General features: G+C 38.5%; 1 protein-coding gene across 6 annotated transcripts in view; it reads left to right on the top strand.

The window, feature by feature from the left end:
* Positions 1-22,681, top strand: part of FBXW11 (F-box and WD repeat domain containing 11) — a 74,867-nt gene that overhangs the window by 14,325 nt on the left and 37,861 nt on the right. For 3 of the 6 annotated variants that reach the window (XM_076349621.1, XM_076349623.1, XM_076349624.1), the window contains one exon: positions 2,935-3,036. The exons of 2 other annotated variants lie outside the window; for them this stretch is intronic. In XM_076349621.1, the coding sequence (XP_076205736.1) occupies positions 2,935-3,036 (102 nt within the window). Of the gene's footprint in view, positions 1-2,934; positions 3,037-20,125; positions 20,208-22,681 lie in introns of those variants that run through there. One more of the 6 variants, XM_076349627.1, reaches the window with a different exon arrangement.

The following is a 22,681-nucleotide window of genomic DNA, read 5'->3' as shown; positions in this document are numbered from 1 at the left end:
GCTGTAAAGCCCCTCTTTCATGTGCTTACTCCTTGCCTGCAAGTAGTGCATTCAGATGAACACACAGCTGTCTTAATGAGTTGCATTGCAAATTAGTTTGTTCCTTAAAATTTCAGTTTTGATTGGCCTTATCTTAACCTGTATGGTTCTGTTGTCTGCCAGTGGGATTGGCGCTGGTTTATATATGCATTTAATATTATGCCCATTGGCCAGTGTCATTTTCCCATTCCCAAACTTTATTAAATAGTGCTACAGCTCCCTGGGATCCTGTTGAAGGGCGAGTGGAAAGTGAAGGCGTAAGTTCACGTTCTTGTTATGCAAAAATTAAATCTTTAGTACACTATTATGCTTTTATTTATGACAGTTCCTATGCAAGCAGGGTCAAGAAATAACATGTCAGTGAAGCACACAAGTATTTGCACATTCCTGTTTTAGTGTGAAGTAGAATGCAATATTTAATTTGTAGTATTGTGCAATATCACTGCTACAGCTAAGTGTCCAGTGACTTCAATAAATCCTTTTATTCAGGGTTTTGTAATACTGTGGAAAGGTTTTTGTGTGGCTTAAACTTGGCATGGAAATGGCCTCTGTGTCTAAATGTATTTTGAAATAAATTAAAAAATTGCTCTCAAGTTACCCATATTTCTCTTAAATTCTTAATGTTCAGCTTATTTAGCTAGAGTAGTTCCTAAAAGAAAACACAGTCTAATAACCTAAACCAGTGATTTTTAGCTTATAATTTGTGGACTCCTGTAGGTGTAGATTCATTATACACGTTATACGCACGGTTTTGTAGATCCTATCCGAAAATCTTAGGAGAGAAGTTTGTTGTGCTTCTCAATCAATGGCTTTTACTAAGTGATGTGAGCAGAATTAAAACTTTTACCGGGCCTGTATGTTTAAAAATGCAAAAATTTATTTGGGCTTTAATAAACACCTGCAGCGAGGCACTGAATTTTGATGGTTCAGTGTTGTGAAAACACCATTCGGGTATTGTGCCAAACAGGATTAAATAATGAAACAGATTAGAAAGGAAGTTTCTTGAATTATATACGCTTGTTTTGAAGCAGAGCTGTAAACGGTCTATATAAGATCCTGCATCTTCAATATCATGATCGCTGGGTTTGAACAGTACATGCTATCTTCCTTTAAAAACATAAAAATCTTTTTTTTGCTGTCTCGTTGAAATAGTCACTGGTTGACTATCTTAGGGCAATCTGGGAACTAAATTTCAAGTGTTTGTGTGAGGACATGTCAAAGTAAATTATTGCAATGTAATTATAGATACACTTGATAGGTAAATGAAAAATCACATTTCTCTAAACTTTAATAAGAAACTTTTAATAATAGAAAACTGTGATTTATTTTTATATTGAAGGAAGAATAATGCAAAATAGCATAAATATGTTTGTTTTTACCTCTGTACATAAGGTCTATGCACGCGCTCATCACACGACAAGTGCGTAGTGCAGAACATCCATATGGAATGGCAACCTTCCTGCTGGATAAGAGGAGAGAGAATTCCAGTGTGTTTTGGTGCTGTTAGGGTCATTCCTCTCCTGGTTTTGCTTTAATTTTTCTCCTTAGCACAGAGGTGAAAATATTAGGCTTTCTTTTGTTTTATTCATAAGAGATGAAATTAAAAAAAAAAAGTTTTTAACCTCTTCAGTTGCTCTGGGCTCCCTCCTTCCCCTCATTACTGGCACAATAACCGCTTTCCCTGAGTCTTCACCTCCGGTTATTCCACTTTCAACTTCGATCTGTGTGGGATTTTTCTTTTAAAGATTTGGTGTCTGTTATAACTAAATTGGAAGCCTGTGTGAAAAATATTGAAAGCTAAGTCTGTGCCAAATTGGAGAGCTGGGTTTGTGCACTGCTTGATAGTGAGGAGTTGAATCCTTTTCCCTAACTTTATCTGATGGTTATGTAGTGTATGTACTATTCTGTCCTTAAAAGGAACTGTGAAATAATATCATGCAGCTATAAAAGGTTTGGGGAGTCTGTCTGCATCAAATTTCTTCAGCTTCAGAAAAGAAACAAAAAGGATTTCCAAACTTTTCCAAACTTCTGGTGTCAGCAATGTGGAGTCTGGTAGTTAAGCTTGGTTCGTTCTGGCTTGGGTGGTGGTACGAGTAATAAATGTAGTTAGGGTATAATTTGGCTTAAGGATACCCTCAACTGATTAATACAAACTTTGTTCCCCAATAACCCCTTCAATCAGGATACCATGTGCCTTGACTAAGCAGAGCTTGGTCTTGCAATTTGAACTTAGCTAGGTGTTGTTCCTCTCTAAAAAATACTTACATTTTTTGGTTGTCAGTGTTCCAGTACATAGACTGCAACCTCAGAAGTTAACCTCGGCTTTGCTGTCGGAATAAATAAGCACAAATTGTTTGAGAAAGTTGAGACAGTGCGGGGTGCCAAACCTTAATTACCGAAGCTCCTCCAGGTTGTATTCTAAAGACTTGCCACCCTAATGAAAAGCTCCTGCACTTCTGTTCCCCAAGGGTGACTGCAAAGGTAAAAACCTCGCAAGCAATTAACAGCCAGGCCAGTTTGCTGAGTAAGGCATCTTCCCCCGCTGCAGCAGAACTTTTGTCGGTAGCAATGTGTGGATGCATTGCTGAACTGACGGACCCAAACTGTAACAACTCTGATACTACTGGTAGTAAGTTAAAATGTTCAGCTGGGCACTAAAGCCAAGCGGTTACAAATGAGGAAAATCAGCTCGTTATCCTTGATAGGCCGGAGGGATGGCTTATTTTCTGAAAAGGATCTTCAGTTGTTATTTTACCCTTGGCGCTAACCTTGTGCTTAATGTAGAAATAACATAGATAAGTACCCACGTTAACATACTAATGAGTTGCCTGCCTTGAGTGATTTGTTGTGGCATCTAACTGCTTCTTCTCTTCCTTCCTTTTTGTCACCCTGCAGTGTTCTGTGCCAAGGTCTTTGTGGCTAGGCTGCTCCAACCTGGTAGAGAGCATGTGCGCACTGAGATGCCTGCAGAGCATGCCCAGTGTCAGATGTCTCCAGGTGCCTTTCTTCTTTCTTGTTGTAAATGTTATGCGTATGCTGTTGAACATTTGTTAAACTCTCAGGACTCTGTTTAATCAAATTGTTAAGTCTGCTAAATGTTTTTTGTGCATCCTTTTCTGAAATCTTCTACTTAACTGCATTGTAGGAGTGAATCTTAAGAGGGCTTTCTGTACAGTAGGCTCTTGCGGGGGGTGGTGAGCTTTTGTGTTTTATTGCCTGTTTACTGAAGTTGTGATATAAGTAGCATAGTTGTGCATGTTGCCTGCTATGTTTTGCTTTCTCATTTAATTTAAAAAAAAAACAAACAAACCAACAAACATAATGAGCTTTGCCATTTCTCTTAAATTGCAATGAACTGACTAGCCTGTAATATTTGTGTGATTTAATTTAGAAAGGATAAGCTTTTTATTTTCTACTAAGCGTGATCCTGGTTATAGCCTTACGTTACAGTCGTTGTGCATGTTTGAATGCAGAATAGTTATCGTGGAGTCCTGGAGCTCTTTGGGTTGCTCTGTTTACTTAGCTGCTTAACTTTTCAAAAGTGAAGAACGAGGGATGGGGGGCTTACTCTGCATAGAAGACCATTAAATCTCAAGTTCTCTGTTGTTTTTCTTCTAGTAAGCTGTTGAAGCTGAGCCTGCGTGATTTATAGATGGGGGAATTGCTGCTGTTTCTTGACTGATTTGGGAGGGATTGAAAACGATAAAAAGGGAGATTTTGATACCAGTTAACAATTTTGAACTCCCAGGATATTTACCTTGGAAAGAAAATGCAGAACATGTGTAGAACTGTGTGGTGCTTCCTAAAGTGTTTCTGGATGTAACATTTTTAGCAGAACATAACTATTATTTAATATTAGTATCTTTTATAACATAATAGCGTTATTCAGTGGTTCAGTCTTTCATGTGTACAAAACGAATACTTAAATTGCTTTTGTGATTGAAAACTTAAACAAATTGAGTTTTGTTTGCAGTCAGTCCATTTAAGTTCAGACACTGGGTAACGTGAATGTCTTGCCTGAGAGAGTAACCATTTATTTCAAAACCGCTCCTCTTGCCTGCAAAATGTGGCCACTTGAGTGTCAGCAAATTTGAGTTTCAGAATCAAAAATGTCTTCAAAATTCCTGTTCAAATACGAATGTGTTTTTCTGTTTGAATGCTTTACGTTTCCAATTTTGAAAGACTATTCAAAGGGGGGGAAAAACCCATGACCAAGATAAACATGTAGATGGATAATACAGTTTTATAGAAATTGGCACTACCTCATGGCCAAATAACGGTTATAGTAGATGCTTAAAGTCATGAGAGGGCAAAATCACAGAGGTTTGGTGTCTGTCTTGGGAACATTTATGAGCTAGTTCTAATACAAGATCTTCCTGCTACCTTTCCCTGATCCTCAGCATTCACCCCCCTCACTGGAAAAGTAAAATAAAACTTTTTTCAGTGGGAATTCTGAAAATTTTTTCTCCTGGGACCTAACTTGTCAGTGGCCCAAGAGCATCTCAGAATTTTTCAGCAAGCGATCATAGTTGTTTTTAACACGAATAGTGATGTTGGGAGTAGGTTGGATGGAGTCTGGTGGGACATCGGCCGGTAATCGTTTCAAGGCTTGTTAATGAACCCTGGTGAGGGATGTGAGCAGTGAGCTTGAAACAACTGCTGCTTTGCTGTCGTGAGGCTGTTCTTCGGTGCGGACCTAGGATTGCAATCCTACGCTTTCACGCTTAATTTTTTTACCTCCTCTCTACCTGACTTTTGAATTTGTGACTTATGCCTAACTGTATGGAACAGTTTGAGAACTATTTCAGGGTAGGAGCAGTTTTGCTGTTAGTAACTGACTTTTAAATGGTAGGTGTAGGTCTTGGTTTCACGGACTACAAGCCTTGGGGAGGGCTAGCTGCTGGACCCACAGACAGTGAATTTCAAAAAGACTGGTCAGGCTAGGGGGGTCCTTAACAAGTCCAGGTTCCCTACTGCAGGCAAGGCGTGCGCTTCTGCAAATACCCGGTTTGGGAATTGCAAGGACTCCTTAATGATGAATCTGAGAACTTTATGACTGCCCCAAGTTTCTTACAAATCAGCTCTTTGGAAATTTCTCATCAGTTAGCACATCGTGGCAAATGAACTGTTTTTTTCCCCAACTGAACTTTTTATTAAAATGATATTACAAACAGAAAAATCTATATATTCAGCTGAAATAATAGTATAGCTATTTATTATGAACACTTTTTTTCCTTCTGCTACAGTATCTATCAGTAGGTACATAGTAGTTAACTGTAAATTGAACAGGTGAAAGCTCAGACCAGGCTGGGCGGTAGATTAATTGATGCAGAATACATTGTATTACAAACTTCTGTTGATAATATTGATTACAGGATAAAATACAAAACAGTTTGTTCAAGAACGTATTGCTTTATACACAAGATTTTTAGAAACCTGTTATCACACAGATGTGGTGTTGTATGTAATTAAAAACGATAGCTAATGCAGCTGTTATGTCAGGACGTGTCACTTTGAAAAATTTCTCAAACCTATATTGTTTTCAGGAATTGTTACAGATCTGTCAGCTTTCATGAAAACCACATTTGAAGTACCAGTTAATTTGTGTAGGCTTTTTGCTCCATGTGCCTGTAGGAGTTTAACAATCCCAGAACATTTTTAACTACATAATAGTAACAGCTAACAGGGTTAACAAATGTTAGTAATAAAGTACATCACTGCAAGGACAACGGCATTGTTCAGGCTGGTGGGATTGCTTTGAAGCCGCGGGGAGCTCAGTGTGTGGAAAGAAACAATTTTGTGTATCCAGCCTGTTGCACTTCAGGAGTTACTGAGGAGGGATTTCACCAGGGTGTTTGGCTCCCCTGTGTGTTCCAGAGCTTGTGCTTTTCTGCTGGCTGCACCCTCCTGATGGGTTGTTTAGAGAACAGGAGGGAAAACTGTCCTAAGCAGATACCTGTGGGGCACACTACTTGGTAAGGTGTAGAGAGAGCTTTGTTGATTTAAATTTTGTTCCAAAACAAAGGCTTTTTTTTTTTTCTTCCTCCCCCCAAGTCTGATTTTTGTAGAGCTGCAACCAGGAGTAAGAGGTTTTGAATCTTTTAGAACCATCTGTGGGAGATATTTAAAAAGAAAAGAAAAAAAAAAAAGGTTCTTCTTTCAGGTGTGTGACTCAGTGATGGCCAAAGGGGAACTTGGAAGTGAAAGTGGCACCAGCTGCTTTTCCCCATTTTTTATTTTTGGTACCACAACTTGCCCTTCATTGTTTCCTGAGCTATAAGCCCACATGTAAAAACAGGTAGGGCATATATGCCAGGAGATCTTTGTTCTGTAGCATACATTCAGTTAGCGTAATGATGATTAATAAGAAGTTTAAGAAGGGAAATATAGAAGCCCTTCAGTGATTCACAGAACATACCTGGGAGTTGTATCTGTTATCTGTGTGTGTTGTATGTGTAGAGTAATTAGTGAATGGACCAGAAAGAGGGGAAAAAAACCCTAGTCTTAAATCTGGAGCCCTGTAGACTTTCTTCAGGAAGCTCTTATTCAGTCTTAGTGCTTTTTCAAACATTTAGGCTTCAAGAGTAATCCACCGTCAGTCTAAAAGAAGAAAGCAGAGATTAGGTTTACTCTTGCCTTTCCATAACGTTGTTAGCAGTCATAAAACCTAACTAGGCTCTTCTAAAATCAAGCTGTAAGATTTAGGCAAATATCCTCTGGTGCCAGTGGATCGGAGGTAGTGTTCCAATTCCCCACAATTAGTCTGGTTTTGTATTCTATGCTTTTTCTCACGCAGTAAAATACCTTCATAGTTCTGGTAGTTTACTGGAGAAATATTTACTTTCTGCATTCTGTGAGCTGCTAGTGAATGGAGGGGAGAGAGAGAGAGAGATAATTTATTAAAAAATATTTATTCCCGTTCAAGCAAACTTGGAAGTTTGCTGTCATCTATTCTGATTTTCAGCGTAATTAATATTATTTGGAAATAAAGTCCTTGATGCTTATTAGCACTTGTTATTGTTGTATTGGAAAGCATATATTAAATGCCAGTTCATAATATTTGAAACTATTATAGATTCTGAGGCCTTATTTTTTAACTACTTAATTATCTTTAATTATGTTTTTGTACCAAGGAGCTTACCATTACGAACACACTTGCATTCAAATAGCTACTGTTTTCATCCCCCTTGATATGGATTTGACTGCAAGATTAAAAGCATACTGGTCTCTTATTTAGGTGTCTAGAGAAACTGGTTCTATTACCAGTTGTGTAATGCAACCGTATGGATACATCACCTTCCATAGGTTCATCCTCGTGAAGCATTGCAGTGGTTTTGAACGTATTTTGTCACACTGATTTGGGAAATAGCTCCAACAGCGCTGTCACGCAAAGTGAAAGGTCCAGTGTTCTTAGTTCTGTAAGTAAACATCTCCAGTGTGAATTGATGACTAATCATTAAACAACAGAAGATAAGTACTCAAACGTCACTTTGAATTATTGCATAATGGATGTGATGAAATAATGCTTGGGGAATAAATTATTAGATAGATGTAATGAAATTAACCTAGTAACCAAATACTGCTCAACCAACTCTTTCTTCCTTGTATTCAGTCACACTTCCTTGACTTTTTTTTTTTAAAGAGTTCATTGTATCTCTCTTCTAAAACTCTGCTTAGTTTTTTCTTGCTTATTTAGACCCACCCCCCCCAACACGTTGGGTTTTTTCCTACATCTTTCCATTTATTGTCCTTAAAATTTTCAGGTTAATTGTATGTAGTGTGCTGCTCTTCCTTTTATGTTCACACGTGGTATATACGTAGCTTGGAAGCTTTAACAGAGCACTGATTCACTACAGGAACAATCAGCTTCTCACTTCCAGAGCTTCCAGTGTGAGAAGTCGACTTGTTCCCCCAGAGGCCAGGTCTTAGAATTCATGTGGTGGCTTTCTCAGACTTGAAGCTACCCTGACTCCTCCCAGCCCGTTCGTCCAGTGGTCAGTAGGCTTGCGATAGTGTGCTTCGCTTTACCTGTCCTTTATCCTTGATTTCTGCACAATGGGATGTCCAGCTCTGTAGGTTTTCCTTCATCTGCATTTTCATTCTTACACCGTGTGTCCTGGTGATGGACAAGCAGTAGGAAGGTGACATTGACTTAGTTTTTGCCAGTGTCATTCCTGCTTATAGATTAAGACAGGAGTGTATTGATTTCCTCTTCATAACTGGAAGCTGTCTTCACAAAAATGTGGTCTTAAAAGCCTTTTGAATTGACCAATTCATAATTTATTACTGTTCCAAAGAACTTACTCTTTGCCAGTGGCAAGTGGAGTTCTGGAGCATTAGGGTTTTAATATTTATTCCTTACAATAGCATTCCCTGCAAAGGAAATTATTTCTTAGCAATAAGGAATCTCAGTGCTATCACAGCTGAGCTGGGGCTCAAAGAAGGAAGTTTATCTTTCTATTTATTGATAAGATACAATCTAGCATTAACTTGCTTAAGCTTCTATTTGTTATTCTTTACTAATTTTGAGCTTCTGTTGGTTGATGTTTCTATTCAGATACCAGAAGGAAGTACGACAACAGAAACTATAGTGGAAAAAATCGTATTTGAAAATGAAATTCTGATTTATTGACATGAAAACTTCAGCATCCTTTTTTATAGCAGTACTGTAATTTTTGCAGTACAAATTCAGACACGGACATGAAGCAGCATTCTTAAAATGACAATGAGTGCAGTAGGTGCATTCTGCTAAAACCTTTTCCTACAGTGCATGAAATCACAAATCGGAAAATGATGAATAGCCTGTCACTGTGCAGTCTGCTTCCTTTTGAAAATGTTATTCTTCTATGCGGCTGTTAAAATGAGTTGTCATAGCCAGACAACTGCTTTGCTTCTTCTGTTAGGTTTGAAGTAATTTACAAATACTTCTTTGACATGTTTTCTAGTATTTTGCCTCAAAACAGTGGGACTGTTATCTTTTCTTTTTGGAAACAGTCCAACAGGTCCATTAAAAAGAAATTGCGTATTTGATTCCTTTTCTTTAAAGGAACATAATGTTCTCTCCAATATCTGAAATATTTGTGCTTGTCCCTCTATTTTAAACAGACTTCTTTCTGAGACAGAAAGCTTTAAAACTGAGCATAGTATTGTAGAAGCAATTAAAGATATCCATGCAGTAGGCCTGTTGCCATTTTGTGCAGTGAGATGGCCTGAATTATCCCGTTTGTAGATCTGATGTAAAAATGTCCAGTTTTCCCTCTGTTAATCAGCAGCAGTGCTTCCCAGTATTGTTGTTTCTTCTGGCTGAAGCTGGAGTCTCCTCTCAAAATTAATAGCGGTTTGGATTTTACTTTCAGCAGTTTCTCATAATGTGGTTTTTTTTTTTCTTTTTTCTTTAGTTCTTAGTGTGTGTGTGTTGCAGACTCTGAGGACTGATGTGACAGCTCAATTTGGTGTTAGTTGCGTATATTGCAAGTATTTTGCAAAGGGTAACGTTGTATTTTACACCACCACCCCTTTTTTTTTTTTCTTTTTCTTCTTTTTTTCCTTGTGCTGCAGTGCTCAGCCATCCTGGTGGTCTCTGCCAGACCCCACTCCAGTATCCCAGTGTATTTCTTGTAGTGGAGCACCCAAAACTGAGGCCGGTACTCCGGATGCGGTCTCAGGAGAGCCAAGTACGGCTCTGGCTGCAGTGACAGCAGCTTGTTGCGGTGCTTCCCGATGGTGTGGCCATGGTTTGTTGCTAGGCCTAGACATCAATGGGATAAGCAAATGTAAAATGCAGAGATTGTTTTTGGTTTTGTTTTTGTTTTTAAGCATGATTTACTATCTTGAAGGAAAGTGTTACGATAAGCACTTTTTTCAGTCATCCTTTGTGTATCTGAGTGCTTTCAGTTTTATGACTTTAATTATTAACTAAGCCTGTCCTTTCGTAGGGGCAAGAAGAGAGACCTTCTCTTTATTGGGTCAATTCATATTGTTTATTTTTAAGTAGAAGAGGGTGGTTACTTACTAGATTACTTTCAACTTCAGCCACTGAGCTCGTATTGAGCTACAAACCAGAGCTCTTCCTCTTTAGTTTCCTTAGCTGAGGAGCAGAAGTGTATTCCCTGATGTCAGAAGACTAGAAAATGGACTAAATATCTGTAAGTTTTGGTTCCTGATTTTCCCCAGACACGACGTACATCAGTCACTCGTAGCTGACTATGGCTTCTGCCGAAGGGCTCCAGCTGTGTTCATTCTGGTCTGTGGTAAGCGTGCAGCAAATGGCGACTGTGGGCTGGGAGGCGAAAGGCAGCCTGCGAACCGCTTTGCAGGTTGGGGTCATCTGCAGTGGCTTCTCCAGGGTGGGGCTGTTCGAGTGCTGCCAACCACTAACCTTTCTGCTTGTGTGAAAAGGGTTTTGCTGGTATAAACAACTTCATACATTCGAGTGCTTTTTTTGGACTTTGTTATTTTTGGCAGTTTTTAGGGCGCCCTAAGGATCATACATTTCATCCCCAAGCTGCAAGCTTGCTTGAACAAAGAGTAAATCCTTTCAGGAGCCTGGTTCTCTTTCTAAACAACTTTTCAAGTTATTTCACCTGTGGCTGTTCGTTGGTGGGCAGTTCTCTCGCCTTTGTCTTTTCTTCAGAAGTTGCCAGTTTCCAAAGTTAGTAATTTACTAAATCAATAATCTTTATGATAGACATAGGAGAAAGTGGTGATATGACTCACTCTTGAGATATTTCAGTAAGCTGCTGTCTGCTGCAGAACGGACTTCCGAACGTAGAAAAAGTAATGTGAGCTTAGAGATCCAGTCCTTATTCCTTTGGGTCACTTGCTAGCCTGCCTTTTGCTAGTGTTTCTCTCTTGTACCATTTAGAGATCACAATCTATCGTCTCTCACACTGGGAAGGGTATGTCCCTAAGGAGGCAAGTACGCTTCTTCATGATGGATTCGTGTATCAACACAAGATACTAGACCTTGCCTCAGTAAATCCAGAGCAGTTGCTTATAGCTGCAACAGATAAGCATCGCTTCAAATATAAATTTATGTTCCTCAGAAAAGCTAACACAATCACACTACACTGAATATATTTCACAAGTAGCGGACAGGAGCTGGTATTCGTGATACCTCTTACAATGCGTCTGCAGAAGACTATGTCTTTGAGTAGAGTGATGTTGTTAGCCACACCTTCATGCTTATGCTTTCTCAACCTCCTTTGGAAAAGAGGATTTCTTTGCTGTCTGATCCTGTTATGGTGCAAAGAAATTTGCTAGGTAATGCGCCTTGCTCTGCCTGCCTTCTAGTAGTGCCACGCTTATGCTGGGAGGGAGTGAAATCTTTCTTAGGAGAGGAGAAGGAAATGCAAGGCAGCCTGTTCCAGGTATATTTGATATAGTCCTTTTCCTTGCAGGTGTTTGGACTATTTCCCACAGAAGAATTTTCAAGGAAAGAGAAAAATATAATCAAATATTTCTCACTAAGGTTTAAATTACATTTGTGCAGTATCTTCACACAGCACTGGCAGACTTCTTATCAGAAACGTCACAGGCAGGAGGATCAGATCCCTGCTTGTGGGGAATTAAGCAGCAGTCTTGATACCAGCGTTAGTAATGATTTTGCCGATAGTAATCGTTCCAGTCTAAGAGTCGTCATTATCATAAGGACATTCATTATTTCAGCATGAAAAGTTCCTGGGGTGCTTAGCAGGCAGCCCATTCCTAGGTTTCCCTGGGCCTACTTTATTTTCATCCAACGAGTTGTTCTGTAGGTCTTCAAGGCTGTGGCATATGAGAGTCTTCACATAGGTGGTTTGGTTTTTGTGATCCTTTGAAATGGTGATAGAATCCAAATAAATCAAAGGAGGCATTGGAGTCAAGGGTGGGACAGCTGTCTACAAACCCAACAGCGGGACTGAGCAAATTTTACCAATACCCATCTGTGAGGTATGGAAGAAGTGGTACAGCAGAGAAAGAAGGAAGTATAACCAAAGCCTTTTACTACTTTGTATAATATTTCTAGGGCAAAATAGTCATGTTTACAAAGCCCCACTACGGAAAGGCATTACTTTGTGGCGCCGGATGGTCTCCCAGTACTTCAGACAAGTGGAGTTTACAGATACTTCAGAAGTTTGAGTTGACTTTGTTGCCCTAGAGAAATAATATAGGTCACCTTCATCCCAACCTTTTCACTTACAAAGTAAGTGTTGAATTCTGTTCAGTGGCATTGCATGGGTGTTTTTAGAGACTCTCAGCTGAACTCTTTGCTTTTTAATTTTACATGTTTTTCTCATTCCTCAAGTTCACACACAATTTTTGATACAATTATTAAGCCAGACTTTAGGGATGATCCGAACTGCACTTCTAAACCTGTTTTTTTTGCATCTGTTCCACCTTTTATTTTATTTTTGAATAAAGAAACTGCTAAATATTTATTATAAAGTGTATGAATGCAAACACCTTTTGACATGTCTGTGGACACTTCAGCTGTTTTTCTTGGATAGAGGCTTGGAATTGAAAAATTCCTGTCAAGGAATTTGCATGTTGTAGCTGATAAATGTCATTGTACCAAATGGATTAGGGCCCTGCATTCAAAGAGAAGTTTGAATTTGACAGATAATAATTTAAAAAAAAAAAAAAAATTAAAAAAATTTATTAATGAATGACAGTGGACTTTTAAGTTCTCTCTATATGAAATACTCAGTAGCTAATAGTTAAATGCCCTACTTGAAAAATCACTTAAACAAGGATCAAGTGAAGATACCTTTAAAGTTGTATATATGATTGCAGGGCTTGAATGCACGCTTGAACTTACTTTGAAAATCAGGGTACTTTTGTCTGCTTTTGAAGATATTTGAACTAGGGAATTTAGTCAAGGCATATAATACCAAAAAACTATTTACCATAACATTACAGGAATCCACATACAGTTCTGTACGTGTAAGCTCAGGTTGCTAGAGCAGATGTAATCTGAAAGTCTCAAGCTTACGTATAATATGCGTTTAGGGAAAAATGGTAAGAGTTAGGCCAAATGCCTTTGAATTCAGCACCTGAATAGTAAAAAAGCAGGATGCCTGGTGCTAAGAGATTGTCCATCACTCTAGAGAGTTTTACATTGTCCTGCAGTATCTATTAAATTCTTTTTGAGCCCTGCTAACTTCAAAGTTAGCCTTCAGTGCAGCTTGTTGTAGGCAAAAGCCCTTTCAGATTCCGGATCAGGCCACAGAAACCATAGCTGGCACTTTGAACAAAAGGAGAGCATTATACAGAAGTACGAGAAACATACAGCAGTTTTCCTGTTGAAGTGACATCAAACCCAACTGCCTTCAGGAAGTAAGGAGATGATTGCCGGCACACTGCAATGGTCACAGCTTTGGTTTCAAGGCTTCGTTGCACAACGTGTTGGTTTCAGCTGTCCCCTGCCTTTTCGATCTGCTACCCTGTGCAACAGCTTGCCACCTTTCATTTACGCCAGTACAAGATGGCGTGCTGTAATGTAAAGTAAGTCACTGATGTGATACAGATGTAAAAATAATCTTCCAAAAAGAGGAACCTGAGACATTGGGCAACCGTTCCTCCCGTTCTCAAATTCTTTTCTGAAGAGTCTTATAATGATGTGCTTTTTGTATTAATCAACTGTAACTTGAAATTGTAGGGAGAAGTGGTACTGGCCTTACAGGTCAGGAGCATTTAGACATCCATTATATAAATCATGTGAAATCTAAATTACGCAATTGCACATTCCTTTTAATACCTAGGTAAAATCAGCACTTGAATGCAGAGTGTCTGGCTAACCCTAGGCAAGGCTGAGTGGATATTTGAAAAAATGATTTGGGTAGTTTTTTGCATCTTGTATTACTGAAGGCTTCTTTCTTTAGCTGAAGTTAGTCCACAGTCTCTTTTGAGATAAGGTTTTCTCCAGGCTTTCGGTTGCTTGGATATCAGCAATTACAAAACCACACTGAAATTGTGTATAAGCAAAGATCATGTTTCAGACAATTAATGAGCGACTAGGATTTCCTGAATAGTTATGATGGATTGATACAGTTTCATGAGTTGCCAAATCTGGATCATGTTGCCATACATCTTCGGAGGAAAAAACTGAACTTAAAATATAGCATGGGATTCTTTCTTGGAGTAGCTGATTTGTTTTAGGCTTTAGCTTTATTGAATATTTCATTGTGGTGGCTACTTTTTCTGTATTTCTTCTGTGTGCAAATACTTCTATTTTGCAAAAAACAAATAACAGAGGGTAACTGCAATTTTATTTCAGGCTCCTCAGTGTTTTTGAGTAACCTTTTTATAACTTTTACAGAAAAAGTTTGTATAGAAACCTCTTCAAAATCTGGTTAAAGTTTTGCTTATCCTTGGGGAAGAGCAAAAACCAAAGAATGAGAATAAATTCTGATGTAGTTCTGTTGGCCAGGGAAAGCAAGGCAGGATGTAGAGGAAGAAGTGCCAGAATCTGGTCTTAGAAAAATTAGAGAAAATACATAGGCATGCTTGGAGAAAAGTCCTGAATGTTTAATTGAAACTTATAGCTTCTTTTGAATCTCCAATCCTAGTGTATTAGTATTTAATGCCAGTGAGTTTGTGGCTGTGGGCTTGTAGTTGTTTGGAGTTGCTTATTTTTAAATTACTCTTCAGTTATGTGTGCTTTGGTATGTGGTATTTGTGTTTGTTGCTCAGCCACTTTTCTCAAGCTGGAAGTACATGTCCGCTGCTTCTCTTCCTTCTGTTCCATTTTATTGTTTTGCTGAAGGGTTAGAGGGCTGCAGATCTTTTGTAGCTCTTAAGAGAAGAAAAAGGTGATAAGCACCAGTGCATGTGTTAAGCGGTAGTGGATATGAGAAAAAAATTGATGAGGTTTTGAAAAAAAGACTTAATGATCTAGATCTTTAACTGGCTGCAGCGTCTGTATTTCTGATGCCGATTAATGTCCCATCCTTCATACAGCTTCTTAGACACCTTCGTGTTGAGGGTTGTGCCAGTCTTCTGGCTAGCACGTTGAGGTAACTAAATTTGGACAGAGCTGGTTTCACATGGAACCAGTAGCAGAGATCTGATCTGATCTGCTATTCAGATAGCAGTTATCTGAATAACCCTTGAAGTATTTTAACTTTGCACCAGGCAGCCAAGTTGCAAATGTAGTTAATCTTAACATAGGCTAATTTATTTTTGATGAATCTGAAGTAATCAAATTACTAGCTTAGCCTGAAATTTGCTTCTGAGATGTTACTTGTCCTACCTTTAATCTGAAATACTGTTAACGGGCTTATTAATTATGTAGGGGAGAGTGGTGTGTTTTCTGCCTTGTTTACCCATGAACATAATGCAGGGAAAAATGTACAACTTACAGCTTTTGTACACGGCATTGTACAGCGTGAAGTGTAATTTGAATTTTGCTTTGCACCTGACTCGGGGTGTCCACACAGTGCAAACACTTTTTGTAACAATACTACATTTGAACTACTTACAGGAGGTGCAAGCAAGCTGGTTTAGGGCTCTGAAACCCAGTGCTAATGTAGAAATAGCGTGTTGTAGGGATGCATCACTTGGCTCTAAAATGTCTTGGCTGCTTATGGAGTCCTTGAAGTCAGCTGCTGTTTGTGTGCTTAAATTCCTCGGTTAAAGTGGTTCTGATGGATATACTAATTTGAGCAGTCGGCAGTGAAATGCAACTTTCCAAATAGTTTGTTTTCCTTTTACAAGTCCTATAAATGAATAGGTGAGTGAATGTGAAGAGGTTTCTTTGCATCTGCTCTGGAAGGAAGAAAAGTTACTATAATCTTGAGCCGGTATTTTCCCCTCAAGTTTTCATTTGTGATGGTTTTTTTTTATATGGGAAATAAAAGCTAAAGGGGCTCTTTACTAGGTATTGAGACAGTTTCTAAGGTAGTAAATACTACTCAATGTTACCATTATATATATTAAAAAAAAGCTGACATATCTAATCCTCCTAACTGCCTAACAAAATCCAGTTATTTAGGGTAGCTTTTGGTATAGTTGTAGATGCAAATGGTCCAAACGAATACGTAGCACGGGACAAGTGTCTGTGATGCAGTGGAAGCTCTGAAAACTTGTTGCATTTACTTCAGTAGTTTCAATGAGTTCACTGCATAGGTGACACGATTTGAAGTTTCCCTTGAGTCTTAAATGTACGGAGGAAAAACTGGTTTACTTCGTGATGGATTAAGATTAGAAGTGCAAATAGCTTCTACCTAAATAGGTTTATTTGGAAAATTAATTGGAGGAGCCATTAGCAATATTGTTAGTGCAAAAACAATAATAGTAATTGTAGCTGAGAACCTGAGGTAACTTCTCTTAATTAAAAAAAAACAAAACAGAAAACCAGTACCTTGCTCCTAGTGTCTGTGTACCTTTCTATAGCCAGTTTGTCACAGGCATATTTCTGATGTAAACGTTTTATTGCTAAAATTATTGTTTGCAGGTAGAAAGGATTTCTCTTTTGGGGTATTTGTACTCTAGAGTTGTGAAAGTTAATTCAGAAATTTTTTAGGAAAGTGATTGCAACCATTTGCAGCAATACCAATGATAAGTCTGATGGCTGCTTTGATATACTATTTAAGTACTGAGATTTTTCTGCTCTGGGCAAGAATGTGGATTGCTAATGTACTGCACACATACAGTATTTGCCAAGAAAGGCTGAGTGACTGTATAGTTAAAGGCATGAACGGAGACAGTTGAAAAACAAGCAACACCTGTAAGCTGAAGGTATAATTAAACCTCCTATTAGGCTGGGAAAGGGCTGCAGAGTCCAGCTGGTTAGAAAATAAAGCCAGTTTTCATCTGAAGTAAAACATGATCAGTAAGCCTCAGGTGGAGCATTGCAGTAAGACTTGCTGGCTGCCCCTTACTGCTGGATGCTCTTTCACAACCTAAGATGATGAAGATATTATTATTATTATTTCTTCAAATTTTTTCAACTACCAGCTTGAGCTGAGCAAGTAGGCACTTTGGAAAATGTTACAGCAAGGCTTAGTGTAGCCCCCCAAACCTTGTCTAGATGAATTTAAAACTGCATTTGTCATTTTTTTTAGTAAGCTGATTCTGCATAAAACTGGTACTTTAAGTTTTGAGGGGCAGGTGTAGAGAAAGCGATTAAAATATATATATATATATATTTGGGCCTCAACATATTTATATTCAGGAAAATAGTTTGCATGAGGTGCAAGTTTTGCAAGCCTTCATGGTTCAGTACTCGGAATGGTGCAGGGATGAGTCATCAAATTGCTACAATTACACAATTTGGTACTCATTGTCCTTGTAAATACAACATATTAATATAGGATGGATACAGGCAGTTTTTGATTACTGACTCTTTACTCTAGACACTCAGAAAATTAAATGAGAGTTAGGGTGTGTTTGAAACAGTTACGCAAGAAATATGTTAGACGTGATACCGCAGTACCTGTTGAGGTAAGCCCGCACCTAAGAAGTAATAAGCTATTACATATTTACAAAAAAATAATAAAACACAGACAACTTGAATTGGCTGATGGATCAAAAGCATCATCCCTATCTAATTTTAGAAACTATGCCTGCTGCTGAAAACACTGGATGTCTCTTGGGATTGCAATAATTGTATTTTTTTTTTTTTTTTTCCTAGTGATGTCTGTTTGCTGAGTGGAAATACAGGCATGTTGAAAATAGCTGGTAACTTGGACAAAAGTAGCACATTTTTTTTGTTTCTTATTACATCCTAAATTGACTGCTAGTTTAATCAGTGAATAATTTTTTTTTTATATACTAATCTTTGTGAGAATCTGTATTGCACTATTTCTGAAGTTCTAAAAGCCAGCAGGGTGATTTTGCTGTTACGGTACGTACTTCATTGGCAGTTGTGCTTTGCAGGTTGGGGTCTGAATTGCCAAATTAACTGCTCTGCTGGGTAGTTTCAGACTGCAGTTTACTGCCTGTTAAAAGGATGTGCCATCACCAAAAGCTCTGCGGTGGAGTCGGAGCCCTTGCTTAGTGTTTCGTGGAATTGGATCAGAACAGTAATTCTGAACTGCTGATGATTTTCGTGTAAAATTTCATTTCAAAAACAAGTTATGTAGTTTAGTCCTCTGTGGACGCAGCCCACACTGATCTGACTTCTGAGATTAACTTCATGTTAAGTCAGACATATACTGACTAGTAAGAGATACGCAGTTACGTATTTACAGAAGATCAGGAAATTAATTTTGTAATGAGGTTAAGGTGAAGACTGATACTTTAGAAACAAAGTTAAAATAGTGGTACTAATTGCCAGTCATCAAAGCATTCATGATTAAACAAGATAAGCTGTTTAGTACCTGCTTGTATTATTCTGAACCTGCAAAAATAACTGTTCTGGAACATTTAGGTGAAGAATGACTTGAGATTTTCTTTCTCTGAGCAGAGAGACAGGAGCAGGCAACTGTTGGGTTTTGGGGATTTACTGATCTGGACAAAACTTCCTTAAAAGTAGGCCCTTGAAAGGTGTCAAACTGGGTAGGTAGAAGCATTAGGTATCTTTTAAAAACATCACGTCTACAACTTGTGGTCAAACTACAGTGTTTGTTTTTAGACACTTTAAATGCAAACTGGATAACTCTCTGCTGGTACTGAATTTACCCTATCTTCCTGTAAACTTCTTGGTGGTTAGTCAGAGGCCAAATAAAAATGATGCCTTATTTTCAGCATGGGGTTTTTTTTTCTAATTGTGCCTTCAGCTGTTGGATCTTGGTAGACTCTTTTAGTATTTCAAGTATATTTTTGTTTGAACTTCCAGCAATAACTACACTAAAATAAAACCTGGCAACTGGGAGAATAGCTAGCTAGGTAAGAAATGAAGCATATTAAGCTTAATTTGTGCAGATGCCTAGTGCTTACATAAATAGTTTAATTTAAGCTGAAACAAGCAGTTACTAATACAAATGTCAAATATAGACATGGCCATGGTCAGCAGAGTTAACTTTCAAGTTAGAATCATAGAATATCTCAAGCTGGAAGGGATCCATAAGGATCCCTCGCAGGACTACCTAAAACTAAATCAAGTTTAACCCGATGAACCTTAGAGCTGTGTTTTCAAAGTGCTTTATAGTGACTGCGGACAGTGGATTGAGTTTATCTGCCATCAAATATTTTCAGAAACTCTTTATTTGGAAAATCATTTGGTCGAGGGCTCTATTTTCTACTTTTCTCAAGGGATTCCCCCCCCCCCCCCCAGCATAAAGGTGTGATCATCCCACTAAATATAAAAAAAAAAAAGGCGTATTTTATCTTGTTACATAATTAATGGAGAAATATTGCAAGGAACAGTTTTCTATAGGCAACGTGAGTGAGGTTAAACCTGTAGCTGGAGGCATGTTGGTGGTGGTGCTGTCGTCTTTGTGAAGCCAAACATCTTTATTGCCCAGATTTTAATAACTGTCCATACCTTTTTATGCTTACTCCTTTGATACAGGAATCTTTTATGTCATTCCTCTGTAGATAGCCTACGGCTATGCTTCTGAAGAAATTCTTTGAGGTGATGAATCTTTGCAGTGGTTAGAATAAGCACACTTTGTCAGTGACCACCTACTTCTGACCTGGCATTTGGAAGGACTGTAGTGTTTTTGCATTTCTTTGCAGACTGGTATATACAGATTTTGAGGGATGTGATAAGTAAGGGATTTGGTCCTTGCTGTGAGAAGAGTTGATTCACATCTTGTGCAGTTTAAGTTAGTGGTTCTCCAACTTCATTTAGTGTTTGTGCTACAGTATATTTTTATTAAGAGTCTCTCAGTAGTTAAAAGAAGAAAATCTCCTCCTATCCCTGATCAAGTATCAAGATGTTTTTAATAAACACTGTTTAACAGGTTCCTGGATTAGAAAATGGTGAGCATTACATCCTAAGGAGAGGCTTGCATTCATTTTTAAATGCTTTAAACCATTCAGGGTTTTCTGGCTATATTAAAAGCAGGAAGCCATGAGGGACACATGCTCATTGCTTTTAGATGGTGAAGATGGTTACCCAGCTTTCTTCCTTACTGATGTGGTCCAGTTGTCACATAGGATGGTGGATTCCTCTCCTCCTCTGGGTGAATGTGTAATTAATACCTTCAGCAATCCTTGTGCTGGCAGAGCTGGTTTCAGAAGGCGATTTGAGTATACAGAGCTCGAGCTTTATCTGCTGTGTTTGACTTCAAGATATCCAAGTATGTATTAGTTATTTTTTATCGTTTCTTCAACTTCTCTAAAGACAGATGTAGATGTGATTTGCTAAAGGAGATCAGAGCCTGGTTAGCTGAACTTTTTGATTAGTATTGCTTATTTTGTAATTTTAACTGAAATTTCCTGGTATCTTTTCCAGTGAGGGGGAATTTTCTCAAAAATTAAGTTTTTAAAGACTTGGCTTGATCTTTAACTCAGATCAGAATTACTGGTATAGTCTCAAGGGTAGTGGGAAACAGAAGTTCTTGTTCTCTATCACTTTCCCTTTCATTATAGCCGAAAATATAATAATTGAAGACTGCTATTCTTTTTTTCCTAGGTAACACAGCTATTGTCTAGTTTTGTCCATCCATCCTTTGTATCCTGTGAATCCATTCTTTGGTAGGGAAAAGTTTCTTACTGAAGAAACATAGCAATGTTGTCTGCTTTGCTAGGTACTACTACTGCTGCTGCTTGTGTGTCTTGTCCCAGTTCCCAGGATTGCTGCTATCACTTCTATAATTGCTCTCTCGATACTGGAACTAAAACTGGGTTAAAGAACAAAGCTGCACCATGCTGTTTCTCCTCAGAGTCAATTAAGTGACTAAAGGCACTCCCAAGTCTTGAAGCATGGTGCAAACCTAAGCGTTACCTGCCCATAGCTAACACAAACCTGGTAGAAATCTGGTTAGCCTGTACAGGTTTGATAGATTTCTGCTAGAAAAGGTGCAGCTTTTTTTTCAGGTATCTCAGGAGTGAGATGAGCCTTGCAGGCTGAGTGCCATTCATCTACAGAAAAACTTAGGTGCTTTTGTACCTAATGTGATACAATTATACGTATGTGGAACTATTATGCTTGAGACGCCAGTTTTAGTTGCTACCAGGTATCTAAGGATCTTAACTGAAATTGTGATTTATGAAGTTTTATAATACCTTCAAAATTTTTTGCCTTTGGGGATCATTATTTTTTTTTTTTTTTTTTGGAAGCTTTTCATAATCTCCAAAGGAAATGAGCTTTATGTAATTATGCTGCTTGTCAGTACCTCTTTCTCCCCAAGTAACTTTTGAACCCGTTTGCCATGTTCATCTGCATCTCAGAAATCCCAAAGGCTTTTGAGGTATTGCGGAGCAGAAAGACTAAAGAAAGCTTGAAGTTACTGCAGAACTAGGTGAGGAATATGGGATGCATATCTTCAGGAAACAAGCTTTTAAAATTCTACAGCTTGTAGAGCAATTTGTAAATTTTACTGCCATTGCTGGTTTTACCATTAGTGAAAATAAAGACAGAGGCTTTCTTCAGTGTAACTTTATTCAGTTGGGTTGTAATAACTATAAGGCAACGGAAAACATCTATGCTTAGACCCATTGTTATCACTTTGCTGTTGCTGCCATTCCCAGTAGGGGATGGAGAGCACTTATTCCAGGCTGACTAATTAAGGAATGACAGCTGGTTGGAAATATCATTCTACTTTTGCAAGAGCTGTGAGCAATTTAACAAGAATTTCTGGAAAAAATGAACTTATAAGCAGGATTAATTGACAATATTTAGAAGCTATGCTTCCACTGTGAGAAGCTGCTAGGCTCTTGTGGTTGTGGGGGTAAAAAAATCAAGCCTGTTCTTTCGGAGTCTGCAAGTGCAGGTCAGTCGTATTGCAGGGGCTCATGGCCTTGCCAGAGTAACTGAATGAAAGGTCATCGTTTGCACCAGGTCTTGATGCTGTTCAGCAGCAGAGCTGCAGGGAAATGGAGTGGAGTCCATGTTAAATCCACTTTTAAAGCTGCTTGGGAAAACGGCAGAGGTGGCCAGCATGGTGGCTTTACGTGGAGGGTGGGTGGGGTAAACAAAAAGGTACAGGTTGAGAGAAGGGAACAGCATGATGAAGGGAAGAGTTGAACTTGTAGATACCTATCTTCCTTCTTGCACAAGAGCTGGATGCCTTTCTGAGCAAGGACTAGTGACACCAGCTGTTAGGAATTTTGAAATTATTCTTGTGCCAAGTGCTGTGGATGTACCGGACAGATTAGAGTTGTCTAATTGCTTCTTCCAGATGACAGGAGAGGATCCACCCAGTCATCTTTTAGGCTTCAGTTAGTAGGCTTAAGTGCTTTAGACACACATTAGAGTCTGTGTACAATGTGTAAAATCCATTGAGTGTGTATGTGATCTGGGGAATAACCCCCAAAATTAAGTGTTTAAGACAGAAGTAGAGAGAATTTATTGGGAAGAGAAGATATAATAGGGAAAACAAGCTATATATTTAGGAGTAGAAAGAACCCTCAAGGTCCTCACTCATTTAAATATAGTAAGAAAATGTGGAGTGAGTTTAGGATGGGAAGAGAGAGAAAAAGCAATAAAGACTGTAGTAGATACCATTAAATTAACACAGCTACCTACTTCCCAATTAAATACATAAATATAATGTTAAATTTCTGGCCTAAAAATCAATCCATGTTGTCTGCCCTCACATTCATGGCCCAG

Source organism: Aptenodytes patagonicus, chromosome 12 (genome assembly GCF_965638725.1).
Source record: "Aptenodytes patagonicus chromosome 12, bAptPat1.pri.cur, whole genome shotgun sequence".
NCBI lineage: Eukaryota > Metazoa > Chordata > Aves > Sphenisciformes > Spheniscidae > Aptenodytes > Aptenodytes patagonicus.
Note: the sequence above shows the minus strand (reverse complement) of the source record. Positions and strands in the feature narration are given on the sequence as shown.